Source organism: Plecotus auritus (genome assembly GCF_963455305.1).
Source record: "Plecotus auritus genome assembly, chromosome: 9".
Taxonomy (NCBI): domain Eukaryota; kingdom Metazoa; phylum Chordata; class Mammalia; order Chiroptera; family Vespertilionidae; genus Plecotus; species Plecotus auritus.
In genome coordinates this window covers 154,333,041-154,347,825 of record NC_137783.1, presented here as the reverse complement: position 1 = coordinate 154,347,825, position 14,785 = coordinate 154,333,041, and the positions used below count along the sequence as shown (strand labels likewise).

At 60.7% G+C, this 14,785-nt stretch overlaps 3 protein-coding genes across 5 annotated transcripts; 2 read left to right on the top strand and 1 right to left on the bottom strand.

Moving 5' to 3' along the window:
• The first annotated feature begins 2,213 nt into the window (after positions 1 to 2,213).
• LOC308234700 (interferon-induced transmembrane protein 3-like) lies at positions 2,214 to 3,625 on the top strand. The gene is made up of 2 exons (XM_080642937.1): positions 2,214 to 2,636; positions 3,183 to 3,625. Exons 1-2 carry the CDS (start codon positions 2,388 to 2,390, stop codon positions 3,372 to 3,374), a joined length of 441 nt encoding a protein of 146 aa, XP_080499063.1. The 5' UTR covers positions 2,214 to 2,387; the 3' UTR covers positions 3,375 to 3,625.
• Positions 3,626 to 5,530: 1,905 nt separating this feature from the next.
• Positions 5,531 to 6,666, bottom strand: LOC308234701 (interferon-induced transmembrane protein 2-like). The gene is made up of 2 exons (XM_080642938.1): positions 6,393 to 6,666; positions 5,531 to 5,842 (listed from the first exon to the last, which is right to left on the bottom strand). The coding sequence occupies exons 1-2, from the start codon at positions 6,576 to 6,578 to the stop codon at positions 5,657 to 5,659; spliced, it is 372 nt and encodes a 123-aa protein (XP_080499064.1). The 5' UTR covers positions 6,579 to 6,666; the 3' UTR covers positions 5,531 to 5,656.
• Positions 6,667 to 13,732: 7,066 nt separating this feature from the next.
• LOC308234703 (prothymosin alpha-like) lies at positions 13,733 to 14,472 on the top strand (the record flags this gene model as incomplete). Of its 3 annotated transcripts, none has more annotated exons than XM_080642942.1 (2): positions 13,733 to 14,186; positions 14,437 to 14,472. In XM_080642942.1, exons 1-2 carry the CDS (start codon positions 13,893 to 13,895, stop codon positions 14,470 to 14,472), a joined length of 330 nt encoding a protein of 109 aa, XP_080499068.1. In that variant the 5' UTR covers positions 13,733 to 13,892. The 3 variants fall into 3 exon arrangements, with proteins under 3 accessions (XP_080499068.1, XP_080499067.1, XP_080499066.1); XM_080642941.1 differs by having other exon boundaries at positions 14,434 to 14,472; XM_080642940.1 differs by having other exon boundaries at positions 14,425 to 14,472.
• Positions 14,473 to 14,785: the final 313 nt, after the last annotated feature.

Here is a 14,785-nt window from a genome sequence, read left to right as displayed (position 1 = left end):
CTGTGCTGGGAGGGAAGGAACCCCCAAGGCACCCAGGGCCTGTTGACTGCAGACACACCTCCAGCCCAACCCGCAGGCCCTGCCAGGAGCGGTGGGTGCGCCTGTGCTGCTGCACCCCGGGGGGGGGGGTTCTCAGGTGCACGCGTCACACCCCAAGCAGGCCCCCCCCCCCCCCGCCAGGAGCTGCGCGGGGTTCCGAAATCGGCAGCTGTGGGCAGGTTTGGTGACTCGGATTTCCAGGTGACCACAGCCGACCTGTACTTTTTTTTTTTTTTTTACAGTGGCTCTCACTTCATTTCCCTTTCTCCTCCGGGTGCGGCGGGGCAGGGGGGTGGGGGGAGGAGAAACGCCCTTCTCCACTTTTCCCAGTCTGTTCTCGGCGCTGATCTGCCATGGAGAGCTCGGGCCTGGCCTGGCCGGTGTGACTCGGTTGGTTGAGGATCGTCCCGTGCCCTGCTACGTGCCTGGTTCTAGTCCAGCTCAGGGCACCTACCTCGGCGGCCGGTTCCATCCCAGGTCTGGGCATGTTTGGGAGGCCACCGACCCATGTTTCTCTCTCCCTCCCTTCCTCTCTTTCTAAAGTCAACAACAAACACAGGTTTTCGGGTGGGGAGTAAAAGAAACACACACACACATACACACAGACAGACAGGTAGCAGAAAAGCAAGAGTTTAATAACGTGTGAGCCCCCTGCGTACATGACAGACCCCCAGGGAACAGAGTAGCCCCGGAAAGGTCCAAGCTGCCATCCTAATCATCACCCCGCCGCCGCTGAAGAGCACACATGTGCGTGTGGGCGTGCACGCGTGTGCGGGAGGCCGTTAGGGAGGTGACGGACAAGCGCCGTGAGCAGGGTTGTTGGTGATGCAGGCTTGTCGCGGTCTCCTGGGGAACTCTCTAAGATCCCCGCGGGAGAAGGGGAAGTGGCAGCAGCTTTATTTGTGTGACGTTACATGTGTCGGCTTCCAGAGTCTCCTGCCCCTGAGGCCGGCCCTGGAAGAGGTGCAGCTGTGTGGCTAGTAAGGCCAGAGCGAGGCCCGTGCCCAGCGCTTCCCGTCCGTGTGGCAGCGGGGCGAGTTGGGGGTCTAAGCCGCTTAAAGCCATCAGCCCACGTGGCCGGGCACCGTGGGTGCGGGGCAAGTCCTGCCACAGGGGTCCCAGGGGGCTGGCTCCCTGCATCCACAGCAGAGAAGGGAGGAAACTTCCTTTGTTCAAAGTTTTAAACATTCATGTTTCCTGTGCTGGCCGTGGCCCCACCCATCCTGGCCTCTCACTTTATTTCCCTTTCTCCTTGCGGTGGGGGGTGGGGGGGGGTGGGGAACACCCCCATTTGTTCCCAGGTATGACTGGCGGAGGGTAAGGCACCCTCCCAGGTCACTCAGACCTTTCCTGGCATCCATACACCTGGCCGTCCCTTTCCTGCTAAGCAACCACCAGGGTATGACAACGGCGTTAGGAGCGGCTGGGGATGAGGCCAGCCCGTCTTCCCACAGCACAGACTCCCTGAGCATCTGCCGGAAACCGGTCATTGTCTCACTAATAGAAAGATGGGGACGAGGAACCTGGAAGGCTGGTCTACCTTGAAGCTCTGAAAGGTCAGAGCCAGCCACTCCCTATCTAACTGAGACAGCGGTAGCTGAAGCAGCTTCCCCACCAAATAGTCCTGTAAATCCTTCCTGATGAGATAATCTGCCTGTTACTGGGATGGCCTGCCTACGGGCCATGGGTGCGTCCCAAACCTGAATAAAAGGGATGGCCAGGCCAAAGCAAAGGGTAGTCCTCCCACTAGAGGGGGGCTTCCGCCTGGCCCCCATTTCCCAAATTAATATTTCTCTAGTCTTCTTTCATTTGTGTGCGGCCTCCTCCAGAACCCGAACCCTGAACCGGAACCCTGAACCACGCGGGATGTGAAAGGGGTTCCCACAAGCATGTGAATGAGTCTTGCAAAGGGGATCCAACTTCTCTTTCAGGGCTTCTCTGATTTCTAAAAACAGTACGCCTAAAACAACCCGGACCTCAAAGCAGCATACTTCGCAGGAACAACTGCCGCTCCCCTTCAGGGGGTGACTCCAGACACTACAGACACCCCCAGGCCCGTTACAGCCTCAGTGAGGACCTGGGGTAGCTGAGACAGGCCTGACTGGAGTGACAGGGACAGGAAACGCCCCCCCCCCTCCCCAGCCCGGCCCACGCCTTCCTCCCCAGGCCTCGCCTCTCTCTACTGGGCTCTGGTGTAACCTGACACTCCCTCGGGCCGGGACGCCCTCCAGGAACATCGCCAAAACACAACTTTGGGGAAAACGAAACTTACAGGGAACAGGAAGCACCACTGAGGCTCCGTTATCCTGGGGTCCGGATCCGCACGCCATCTGCTCCGCTCCGACACCATGAACCCCAACTCCCAGCCCTTCTTCCCTGGCGCCCGCACCGCAGTGTCCCCATCCTATGAGGTGCTCAAGGAGGAACACGAGGTGTCTGTGCTGGGGGGTCCCCAGAGCTCGATGGCAGCGAGGACGACGGTCATCAACGTCCAGACTGACACGGTGGTGCCCGACCACATCGTCTGGTCCCTGTTCAACACCCTCTTCTTCAACCCCTGCTGCCTGGGCTTCGTGGCGTTCGCCTACTCCGTGAAGGTGGGTGTGTGCCCGCGCTTCCTGGAAAGCCTGTGCGAGCCACACAGGTCTGCTGCCCAGACGGACTTGGGATGGAGGAGCCCACGTGTGTGTGTGTGTGTGTGTGTGTGTGTGTGTGTGCAGGTCACGGTGAGACGGCCTGGGGATGGCAGGATCAGCCTTTGTCCCCTGGACTCCAAGGAATATCCTGTGGATCACGCCAGAAATTACACTCCTCTGACTCACCATGTGGCTTCAGGGCTCTGACTAGAGAACAAAAGTTCCCAGAAAACCCTGAGCCCTGGGAGGGGGGGTGTGGAGAAGCCTGCTGGGGGCCAGAGCAGGGGGAGAGGAGCCCTGAGGCCCTGGAGAGGCTGAGAGGCTGGAGGGAGGCCCCCCTGGCCTGGCCTGCTCAGGCTCCAGGGAACAGAGAGGGGGTCCCTGACCTGGCTGAGGGCAGGTGGAGGCTGGTCTGGGCGGGGAGCAGCCAGGGGCGGGCCTGAGTCCCAGCGCCTGGCTGTCCCCAGGGCCCGGCCAGACCCCTCACCATCATCTCTTCTCCCCCAGTCTAGGGACCGGAGGATGGTGGGAGACGTGATTGGGGCCCAGAGCTATGCGTCCACCGCCAAGTGCCTCAACATCTGGGCCGTGGTCTTGGGCATCCTTGTCATCCTTGCTGTCATCATCACGGTCATCGTATTTTACACCACTGCACTGAATCGCGGCTACGGGGGTTCCTTTCACCTGCCCCAAGACTGAGGCCCTCACCCCTTTCCCAGCTGCGTAGACGCACAGGTGTCTGCAATGGAGGCCAATAAATAAAGCACGTGTATGTGACAGCGCTGTGTCTTCACCTGGGGAGGGTCCTGTGAGAGCCCAGCTGCCCCTGACACTGAGCCCACCACCACCGGCCCCCTGCCTGCTGCCCAGAGGTCAGGAGGGGCCTGGATCCGAAGCCAGGAGCGGCCAGGCCATCCTCCCTGCAGGAGCAGCGGTCCGCTCCCCGCCCGCGCCCCGCTCCACGATGTGAGCCGGGATGGGCGTGGTCAGAGCCCCCTCCACCTGCCCCGCCCCGCCTCCCGGGCTTCAGGTTCTCCGCGGGGCGACTGGAGCGTCAGTCACGCCTCAACCACTCAGCCCGCCCCCGCCCCTCCCACCACTTAGCTTAGCCCCGCCCACTTCTTAGCCCCGCCCACCTGCCTGGATACGCCTGCATATTCGGTGCCGCCGACTCCACGCTGCACCCAATGCTGCTCCTCCCTTCCGGTCTTCGGCCGGGTCCACCTGGTTCGAGCCCTGGAGAACCAGCTGCCCGCCTTTCCCGCTACGCCTACCCGCCCTGCTGCCTGCTCTTCGCCCGCCCTCGCGGTGCCCCGCCCACATCCTGTCCCGCCCACCAAACTCACACCCGCTCCCGGCCCCGCCCTCCCATCCCACCAATCGGGTCGTGCAAATTCCCAGCCCCGCCCAGATCCCCTCCACACTCCCACCATCCAAGCCACGCCCACCGTAGGGCGGGGGGCGCCCACATCCGGGTCAGAGCGGCTGTTCCGCGGTCGGACCTCCAGCAGCTCACGGCCGCGTCCCGGCGAGCACAGCCGGCTGCACCTGCCGCTGCCCTGCCCGTGCGCCCGCGGGAAGCCTCGGGCGTCCGTGGGATTTCTCCAAGGATCGAGGCCACGGGCTCTGTGCCGGCCGCACCAGAGCGTCTCCCACCGGCGGCACGTCCGTCCCAAGTCACAGCCCCCCGACGGCTTCCTTCCAGCGCGCAGCTCCCTTCCTGACCGCTGTCCCGCGGGGGCTCTCCGACCCGCCCTGGGCGCTGAGGCCGGGGTCGGCGTCCCCAGGCGGCGGCCCCTCCCCTGTCCCTGGAGAAGCAAAGCCTTCCTCGACCGGTGGGGGTCCGCCAGCCTCCCACCCTGCAGGAACATCTTCCCTGGGCCTCAGCCCCTCCTGCTCTGACGCGGGACCCCGGGGCGGGGGGCACCCTCCTGCGAGGCATCCCCACCCCCCACAGACAAAGCACAGCCGCTGGGCCCAGGATTAGGTGCTGCAGGGTGGTCACAGCGGGTGTGGGTGTGGGTGGTCCCTCCCTCTGGGCGGGGACTGAACGGAGAACCAGCGGGAACAGGAGCTGCCCACAGACCAGAGCCAGCAGGCCCACCCCGCCCCGCAGCTGGAGCCCAGGCGAGCCGGCCCCAATGGCAAGGCTCCTGCAGAGGCGGGTCACCTCCCTGACTCCAGCCCCCGGCCACCTGGCCTCCAGCCTCTCCAGGCGCCTGTGCAGGGCCTGGGGTCAAGGTGAGGATGGCTCCAGCCCACGTGCATCCGGGCCCTGGCAAAGGCTCAGGCCCAAAGCCCGAGGGTGCCCATGGGCTGGGAGACCCTTCCTGCCACTGGCAGCTCCAGCCAGCAGGCCCAGCCGGTTTGGTGAGAGGATCGGTCCTTCCTCTCAGGGTTTCTGTCCCTTGAGGCTGAGGCCTCTGTCCCTCCCGGGCCACTGGCTGCCCCTAACCCTGCCCCCTGCAGAGGAGCAAGGACAGACCTGGTGGGCCGCTCAGGAGGGGCTGGGGCCTGGGCTGCACCCCTGCACCCCACGTGCAGACACCGTGGCCTCCAGAGGACCCGCCAGCCGCCCTCACCCAGCACCGCTGCTCCCAGCCACTCGGAGTCAGCGAGGCTTGTCCTCGGGGCCAAGGGTGATCTGGCCCAGAGCCCCTTGGGTCAGGGTCAGACACTGGGAAGGAGGGACCCCCCCCCTCCTAGGCTCCTGGTCCAGCCGCTGCTCCCAGCTGGAGGCCAGAAACCAGGAACATCTGAGAAAGTGCCAGGACCCCTCCGAGCAGCACGGGGGGCTGTCTCAGGGGCGGGCTGGGGACTGGGCAGTGCCCTGGCCCAGGAAATGCCAGCAGTGTCACGTACAGGTGCACTTTATTGAGCTCAGCTGCAGACAGGTGTGTGTACAGGTGCAGGATGAAGGGGGGGCGCCCGGGCAGGGCCAGCAGGGGGTGGGGAGGACTTGGCACCTGCCATGGCGGCTACTACAAGAAGCCTCTGTATTTCTCCATCATCCCACTGATGACTCCCGGGAGCACAATAACCAGGAGAACAATGAGTCCGATGGTCATAAAGATGCCCAGGACCACGGCCCAGATGTTGAGGCACTTGGCGGTGGACGCATAGCTCCGGGCCCCAATCACGTCTCCCACCATCCTCCGGTCCCTAGACTGGGGGAGAAGAGATGATGGTGAGGGGTCTGGACGGGCCCTGGGGACAGCCAGGCGCTGGGACTCAGGCCCGCCCCTGGCTGCTCCCCGCCCAGACCAGCCTCCACCTGCCCTCAGCCAGGTCAGGGACCCCCTCCCTGTTCCCTGGAGCCTGAGCAGGCCAGGCCAGGGGGGCCTCCCTCACAGCCTCTCAGCCTCTCCAGGGCCTCAGGGCTCCTCTCCCCCTGCCCTGGCCCCCAGCAGGCTTCTCCACACCCCCCCTCCCAGGGCTCCGGGTTTTTTGAGAACTTAGAGCCCTGAAGCCACATGGTGAGTCAGAGGAGTGTAATTTCTGGCGTGATCCACAGGATATTCCTTGGAGTCCAGGGGACAAAGGCTGATCCTGCCGTCCCCAGGCAGTCTCACCTCGACCTGCACACACACATGCACGCACACGCGCACATACACACACACACACACACACACACGTGGGCTCCTCAATCCCAAGGCCGTCTGGGCAGCAGACCTGTGGGGGTGGCACACGCTTTGCGGGGAAGCCCCCTGCACCCACCTTCACGGAGAAGGCGAACGCCACGAAGCCCAGGCAGCAGGTGTTGAAGAAGAGGGTGTTGAACAGGGACCAGACGATGTGGTCGGGCACCACCGTGTCCGTCTGGACGTTGACCACGGTGGACATCACGGTCCCCGGGTTCTGGGGACCCCCCATGAAGGCCACCTCGTGTTCCTCCTTGATCATCTCCGGCTTTGGGGAGCAAGCAGGGTCCCAAGTGAAGAAGGTGGACGCGTCCTGAGGCAGAGACCGGAGCGGTGTGGCTGCAGCTGCTGAGACTGCTCAGGCCCCTCCCTCCCCGGGGGGGAGCTCTGATTTCTTTAAGTTTCCATTTCCTGGTCTTTTCATAATTGATGGTCTGGTGGGTGTCGCGGGGGTGGGGGGCGGGGGGGCACACTCATGTTTTGTTAGGAGGGTGTGGGAGGAAATCCTGAGGTCTCTGTCTTCGTGTGAGTTTCCTGTCTGTGTCACGCATGTCAGTTCTTGTCTTCTCAAGGAGCCCTTCCCCACCTGGCAGCCACCCATCCTCCCCCCGCCGAGGCCCAAGCCTGTGAGGTCGCACCCCCACACAGAGCCCTACCTGTTGTCCCGTGGACCCCGCACTCCAGCCCAGAGGGAGACCCACCCCACAGCCCCCCCTCAGCTGGCACAGGGCTCTTCTCCGAAGCCCATGCTGTGGGGGGGGGGGGTGCCTCCTGGTGGGGCCTGGACCCAGCAGCCCCTGTTGCCTGTCCCAGGGGGCCGTGAACAAGGACATGGGCGCCGGATGGGGAGGAGGCGGCTGGGGTGGGAGAGGGAGGATTCGGGGCGCAGGGCAGCATTTCACATCAGGGCCCAATGCTGGAGGGGACGGATGGGGTGCATGGCCATGCCCTGCTCGCCTGGCCTTCCTGGGACCCTTTGTCCTGCCTCAGCGCACCCCGTGGCAATGTGTGGGCTTCGGCCGGAGGGAGGCGTTACCTGTGCTGAAGCGGGTCCCGTGTGGGCGCCGCTGACGGGCACCCTGGCCCTGTCCCACCCCCACCACCTGCAGGAGCCCAGGCAGGGTGCCTCTCCTGTCTTTTGGGGACCACAGTTAGTGGCCTTGCCCCCTGGCGGCCAGCCCGGGGTCCTCCCTGCCGCCTCCCACTCCCCTCAGCCTCGGGCTGGCCGTGCTCTGTGGGGACGCGGTGGCCACTGCGCCCTGGACCGTGGCGCGTTCCTGTGGAGACGTGTCGTCGGGTTTTGAAGGCTCCGGAAGGAAAAATAATTTTTTTGTAAGATTTAAAACATTCCATCAATACCGTTTTTGATTATACGTTGAGATTCTATGTCAGATTATTGGTTCTGATGAAATAGGTCCGTGGTGGGCAAACGGCAGCTCGCGAGCCACATGCGTGCGGCTCTTTGGCCCCTGGAGTGTGGCTCTTCCACAAAATACCACGGCCTGGGCGAGTCTATTTTGAAGAAGTGGCGTTAGAAGAAATTTAAGTTTAAAAAATGTGGCTCTCTTGCCAAAACCGGTTTGGCTCAGTGGATAGAGTGTCGGCCTGTGGACTGAAAGGTCCCAGGTTCGATTCCGGTCAAGGGCATGTAACTTGGTTGCGGGCACATCCCCAGTAGGAGGTGTGCAGGAGGCAGCTGATCGATGTTTCTCTCTCATCGATGTTTCTAACTCTCTATCCCTCTTCCTTCCTCTCTGTAAAAAAGCAATAAAAATATATTTTTTTTAAAAAAAAAATGTGGCTCTCCAAAGAAATGTCAATCGTCGTGCTGTTGATGTTTGGCTCTGTGGACTGATGAGTTTGCCGACCACTGAAATAGGTCATTGGCATAAACCCTGCTGCTTCTGTCCTGCTCTTGTTTACCGTGGCCACTGCGCCGCCGGCACGCACGCTGGACAGAAATGGGGGGCCCTCCCAGGAGGGGGTGTCCTGTGGGGACCAGGGGGGCGCCTGTGTTTCTGGGGGATGAGTACTGGGTCCCAGTGTGTGTCTCCCACCCTCGAGGCCCAGGCCAGGTTACTGTCAACAGGGGCCGTTGCCACATGCACCCCGCCCAGCCCTGGGGCGCGCCCCCCACCCCCCACCCCACAGGCTCGCTGTCCCGAGCACATTTGGGTGCCACCGTGAGGCCCTCACCCCTCGGGGCCTACACCACCAGCGCTGCTGTTGGCTCCAGAGTCCGTGAGCCGCCGTGTCGCCCACCGCGCTGGCCCGCGGCCGGCCCTGGCTCTGGGGCCCCACTGTGTGCCCGGGCTTGGCATCGGCGGCCTCGGCAGACCGCCCTTCGCTCTAACGACACCCGCTTCTTCGGGTTCACGCCTGCACCCGAGGCCGGCTGTGCCCACTTCCTGTCTTTCTTACGCATCGCGCTGCAGAAAGTATGACATACGCCCCTTTATGTGCGACACCCCCCAGGCCCCGCCTGCCTCCGAGATCCCGCACGCCGTGCCCGCCGGCTGCCGTGCTCTGGCCCACCCCTTCATCCGTGTACTTCGTTCGTTAGATTCCGCCTGAGTGGGATCACGGGCCACTCGCCTTTCTCTGCCCGGCTTCCTTCGCTCAGAGCAGGGGTGGGCAAACTTTTTGACTCGAGGGCCACCATGGGTTCTTACACTGGACCGGAGGGCCGGAACAGAAGCATGGATGGAGTGTTTGTGTGAACTAATATAAATTCAAAGGAAACATCATTACATAAAAGGGTACGGTCTTTTTTTAAATTTCAATAGTTTTATTCATTTCAAACATTTTAACAAGAAGAATGTAAACACTAATTATTATAATTTGAAACTTCAAAAAATGGAGGAATCATAGCACAATAACATACCTTCTATTGAAGATGGCAAAGGCAAAATAAAATTGCCTAACGAAGGAAAGGTACAAAAGCCTTTCAAATTAAACTTAAATATAATAAAATAATTTAAAACTAAAACAAATAGAAAAGAACAAAATGTGGAAACAGTACATTAAACATTTTCTTTAGTGCAACTTCCAAATGATGCCCGGGACGTCGATGTAGATGGCAATGTAGACTGGGTTGAAAGGTTTTTGTTCTTTAAAACATCAGCTTCAGCCGAAGCCGGCGTGGCTCAGTGGATGGAGCGTCGGCCTGCGGACTGAAGGGTCCCAGGTTTGATCCCGGTCAAGGGCATGTACCTTGGTTGCGGGCACATCCCCAGTGGGAGGTGTGCAGGAGGCAGCTGATCGATGTTTCTCTCTCATCGATGTTTCTAACTCTCTATCCCTCTCCCTTCCTCTCTGTAAAAAATCAATAAAATATATATTTAAAAAAAAAAACATCCACTTCAGTGGGAACAGTGTTGTTGGTCTCCTTTTGAGCTAATGCTCTGATCCTGTGCTCTCCAGGGGCGTGTCTCCCTACATCACCACGATAACGTGTCTCCGCATTCCCAGGGTGATGTCGGGGGACGCGTCCGCGGGCATTACAAGGAGCCTCTGGAAGATGGAGAGGTTGTTCCTTCTACTGAATGGGGGAGATATAAATCCGCCCACTCAGAAGAAGGGGCTGCGGCCGTGTTTCCCGACGTTGCCATGTTCACACTGCTGCTGGTGAAGGAGCGGAGGGGAAAGCAAGAGAACCCTCCGATCTTTCGGCTCCGCGGGGCGGATAGAACAGCCGAATGGGCCGGATCCGGCCCGCGGGCCGTAGTTTGCCCACGGCTGGCTCAGATGATGCTCTCCGGGCCCTCCACGCTGGCTCAGAGGTGAGCGCCTCCTTTTTCCTGCTGCAGAGCACGCCCTGGTGGGACTGGGCCGCGGCGTCTTACCCACTCGTCTGCTGAGGGCCACTCGGGCTGTTTCCGGATCTCAGCTACTGCACTGTGTGCTGCTGTGAACGTGGGGTGCACGCTTTCCCACTGGGGCTCTGGGTGGCTTAGGGTATATTCCAGTTCCATATTTAACTGTTTGAGGCAGGGGGTCCTCAAAGTACGGCCCGCGGGCCACAGGCGGCCCGCAGAGGACATGGATCCGGCCCGCCGGGGGCCGCTGCCTGTCCTGCTTAGCAGCTGACTCGTCCCGGGCCCGCAGTGCGCATAGGAATTTGTTCATAGTTTTTTTTTAAACTATAGTCCGGCCCTCCCACGGTCTGAGGGACAGGGAACGGCCCCCCTGTATAAAAAGTGTGAGGACCCCTGGTCTGAGGGCACTCCGTTCTGTTCTCCACCGCCTGCATCCCCACCAGCAGGGCAGGAGGGTCCCTTTCCCCGCACCCCGCCAGCCCTCGTCTGCTGTGATGGCTGCTGGGGCCGTTCTGACAGGTGGGAGACAGCTCACTGGCCTTTGGATTCGCACCTCTCAGAGGATCAGTGACTTGGAGCATGTTTTCATGGCTCTTGGCCGTGTGGCCGTCCTCTCTGGGGAAGAGTCTGCTTAGTCCTTCCCCATTCTCCTGCTGGTCCCCGCGTTCCCGCCATCTCAGCGGAGACCACCGGGTGCCTTCCCCGCCCAGCGATGACACAGGCCGGGGTCCTGGGTCGCGCCCACCGCCCCCCAGCTGCGCCCTGGTGGCCGAGCCGGGCCCCTTCTATTGTCGCCCACGGAGACGTCGTCGTCGTCGTCGGGGTGTAGCTGATGGTTGTGTCCTTGGGCACGTGCACCCCGGCTCCCCGCCCCGCACCCCCTCCTCTGTGAGGGGTCCCTCTGTGCCCACTTCTCTGTGAGGGGTCCCTCCGCACCCCCTCCTCTGTGAGGGGTCCCTCCGCGCCCCCTCCTCTGTGAGGGGTCCCTCCGCGCCCCCCTCCTCTGTGAGGGTTCCCTCCGCGCCCCCTTCTCTGTGAGGGTTCCCTCCGCACCCCCTTCCCTGTGAGGGTTCCCTCCGCACCCCCTTCTGTGTGAGGGGTCCCTCCGCACCCCCTTCTCTGTGAGGGGTCCCTCCGCACCCCCTTCTGTGTGAGGGGTCCCTCCGCACCCCCTTCCCTGTGAGGGGTCCCTCCGCACCCCCTGCAGGGGGCTTGCTGGTGCCCGAGCCCCTCCCTTTGTTGCCCTGAACACACCGCTCTTTCCCCTTCGTTCCCGAAGCCACTTCCACTGGGTGTGGAGCTGCCAGGTGGCCGTGGTGACGCGTCCCACCGTCTCCGGTTCCGCTGTGGCTGTGTCGTCAGCTGCCCACGAGGCGTCACCCCGCCTAGGAAACACGCCCGTGCGGTCCTCAGGCTGTGGGTGCGTCCGTGTCCCTGGGCTCTGCGGGTTTACACGGTGTGCTGAGTGTGGGCGCGTTCCCCTCTCCTATATGTTACTAGAGGCCCGATGCACGAAATTCCTGCGGGGGGAGGGGGGTCCCTCAGCCCAGCCTGCACCCTCTCACCATCGGGGACCCCTCACTCCTAACCGTCTGCCTGCTCGATCCTTACCGCTGGCTCACCGCCCCTTAGCACTCCGTGGAGGCAGAAAAGGCTCCCGCCACCGCCGTGCACTGGCCAGCCGTGAGCCCAGCTTCTGGCTGAGCGGTGCCCCCGCTGTGGGCGCGCCCAGGAGCTGCTCCTTGGTGGTCAGTGCGCGTCACGGTGACCGGTCCTTCTGGTCATCCCGCCGTTAGGGTCGCTGGGCTTTTATATCTATAGATTGCTTTCAGAGAGGGAGGGAGAGGGAGAGAGAAATAGAAACATCAATGAGGAGAGAGAATCATGGACCGGCTGCCTCCTGCATGCCCCCCACTGGGGACGAGCCTGCAACCTGGGCACGTGCCCTTGACCGGAATCGAACCCGGGACCCTTCAGCCCACAGGCCGACGCTCCTTCCCCTGAGCCAAGCCAACTAGGGCTCCACGGCTCTTTGGCTTCCCTCTCGGGCCGTCTGGTGCCCCTGCCCCAGGCCGGCTCACGCAGAACCTGCTGGGCGGGGTGGCTGCGGGCCTTCCCCGGCAGCTCGGCCCCCTTGGCTGGCGGCGGGTGGCTCCCAGGACCCAGGCATCGGCCCCTCCTCTCTGCGGCGGCTCCACCGCGTCTTGGGCTTGTTTTCTTCTGTTTCGGTTCCTCCTCCACGCAGGTGTGTGGGTGGGCACCCTCGGAGGCCTCCGGAAAGACCCTCGTCACCGCCTACCTCTGAGCCACATCTTACACTGAGCCACCACGCCCCTGCGTAGTCCCGTCCGGAACTGGTTCTGCGTGCTTTCAGACTGTTACAGAAGACGGGAGAAGAACCAAGCAGCGCTTAGAGAGATGGCGTTACACTCTACTATTACGCGTGGGCGGAGAGAAACTGTATCTCAAATTCCGGCCCCAACATGCAGGAACTTTCCCTGTTTATATGTTTTTACTTTCTTTGTCTCCCAAATATGGGGTGTTTCCGGTCCCCTTTGCAAGTTCTTAAAGAGCCCCTATGTGCTGGGGCTTTGAGACCTCAACCAAGGGCTTGGCCTGGCGCCAGCACTGATAACTTCGTCAAGGGAAGGTTTAATGACCTCTCTGAAGTGGGAGTAGTCTTATTTTTTTTTTTTAAATATATTTTATTGATTTTTTACAGAGAGGAAGGGAGAGGGATAGAGAGTTAGAAACATCGATGAGAGAGAAACATCGATCAGCTGCCTCCTGCACACCTCCCACTGGGGATGTGCCCGCAACCAAGGTACATGCCCTTGACCGGAATCAAACCCGGGACCCTTGAGTCTGCAGGTCGACGCTCTATCCACTGAGCTAAACCGGTTGGGGCAAGTGGGAGTAGTCTTATTTTCCTTATTATTAAAGCAAGCAAGCATCTACAGAAGCCAAATAGCAGGGTTAACATTTCAAACAGCAGGTTTTATCTAAGGTGGATGCTTTCAGACTCCACCGGAGCATCTATGGGAGGTGCTGAGGGATGCGGGATCCGGCAGGAGGGTGAGTGTGGTCCCGTGGGGTCTGTTTGGGGAAGTCCTCCTCGATGCTCTGGCATCTCCGCCGCTCTGCACCAGCGGGCACCGCTCTTCCTCTTTCGTGCCTGCGAGTCCGGCTCCCTTCGTTCTTCCAGTGCTTCTTCCTCTCCGCGTCCTTCCCTTTTGTTCCCGGACACACTCCCCCGCTCCGTTTTACAGTCCCCGTGGCCGCCAGGTGACCGCCAGGTGACCGCCCAGGTGACCTCCCAGGTGAACCCTCCAGGTGACCTCCCAGGTGGACGCCCGGCTGGCGTAGCTCAGTGGCTGAGCGTTGACCTGAGAACCAGAAGATCACAGCTCAATTCCCGGTCAGGGCATATGCCCAGTTTGTGGGCTCGACCCTCAGTGAGGGGTGTGCAGGAGGCAGCCGATCAATGATTCTCTCTCATCATGGATGTTTCTATTTCTCTCTCCCTCTCCCTTCCTCTCTGACATCAATAAAAATAGATTTTAAGGAATAAATAAGACTGGCTGCTCTGAAAAGCCATCTTTGCATTGTTCCTGTGGCTTCCTCTCCGCTCACTGCAACCACCTCCGCCGCGCGCCTCCTCCACCGCCGCGGACCCCGGCAGCTTCTTCGCCAGAGTCCTCCAACTCTCGCTTTTTTTGAAAAAAATCCTCTGCACAGGATCGCTGGCGTGCCCCACCATGTCAGACCCGGCCGTGGACACCAGCTCCGAGATCACCACCAAGGACTTCAAGGAGAAGAAGGCAGTGGTGGAGGAGGCAGAGAACGGAAGAGATGCACCTGCGAATGGAAATGCTAATGAGGAAAATGGGGAGCAGGAGGCTGACAAGGAGGTAGATGAAGAAGAGGAAGGAGGAGGGGAGGAGGAGGAGGAGGAAGAGGAAGGTGATGGTGAGGAAGAGGATGGAGATGAAGAGGAGGAGGCTGAGGCAGCTACAGGCAAACGGGCAGCTGAAGATGATGAGGATGACGATGTGTTTTTTGTGTTTTTTTAAAAAATATATTTTATTTATTTTCTTACAGAGAGGAAGAGAGAGGGATAGAGAGTTAGAAACATCAATGAGAGAGAGACATCGATCAGCTGCCTCCTGCACACCCCCCACTGGGGATGTGCCCGCAACCAAGGTACATGCCCTTGACTGGAATCGAACCCGGGACCCTTCAGTCCGCAGGCCGACGCTCTATCCACTGAGCCACACCGGTCAGGGCGAGGATGACGATGTTGACACCAAGAAGCAGAAGACCGATGAGGATGACTAGACAGCAAAAAAGGAAAAGTTAAAGGCCTCCGTGACCTAGTCACCCTCCACTTCCCGTCTCAGGATCTAAACGTGGGCACCTTCGAGCAGAGACTCCCGCCCGCCTGCCCACCCACCCACCTCAGCAGTGCCACCTGCAGATGACACGTGCTCGTCACCACCCAACCAAAACCACAACGTGAATTTGCCACAGGGGAGAAAAAAGAACCCAAACTTCCAAGGCCCTGCTTTTTTTTCTTAAAAGTACTTTAAAAAGGAGAATCTGTTTGTATTTTTTATTTACATTTTGTATTTTTGTACATATTGTTAGGGGT

What these genes read in the sequence shown, in the direction of transcription:
- LOC308234700 (XM_080642937.1), top strand. Translation starts at nt 2,388, where the DNA reads ATGAACCCCAACTCCCAGCCCTTCTTCCCTGGCGCCCGCACCGCAGTG. An exon ending in CGTTCGCCTACTCCGTGAAG is followed by an intron (nt 2,637 to 3,182) that starts GTGGGTGTGTGC and finishes CTTCTCCCCCAG; the next exon opens with TCTAGGGACCGGAGGATGGT.
- LOC308234701 (XM_080642938.1), bottom strand. Translation starts at nt 6,578, where the DNA reads ATGATCAAGGAGGAACACGAGGTGGCCTTCATGGGGGGTCCCCAGAAC. An exon ending in CGTTCGCCTTCTCCGTGAAG is followed by an intron (nt 5,843 to 6,392) that starts GTGGGTGCAGGG and finishes CTTCTCCCCCAG; the next exon opens with TCTAGGGACCGGAGGATGGT.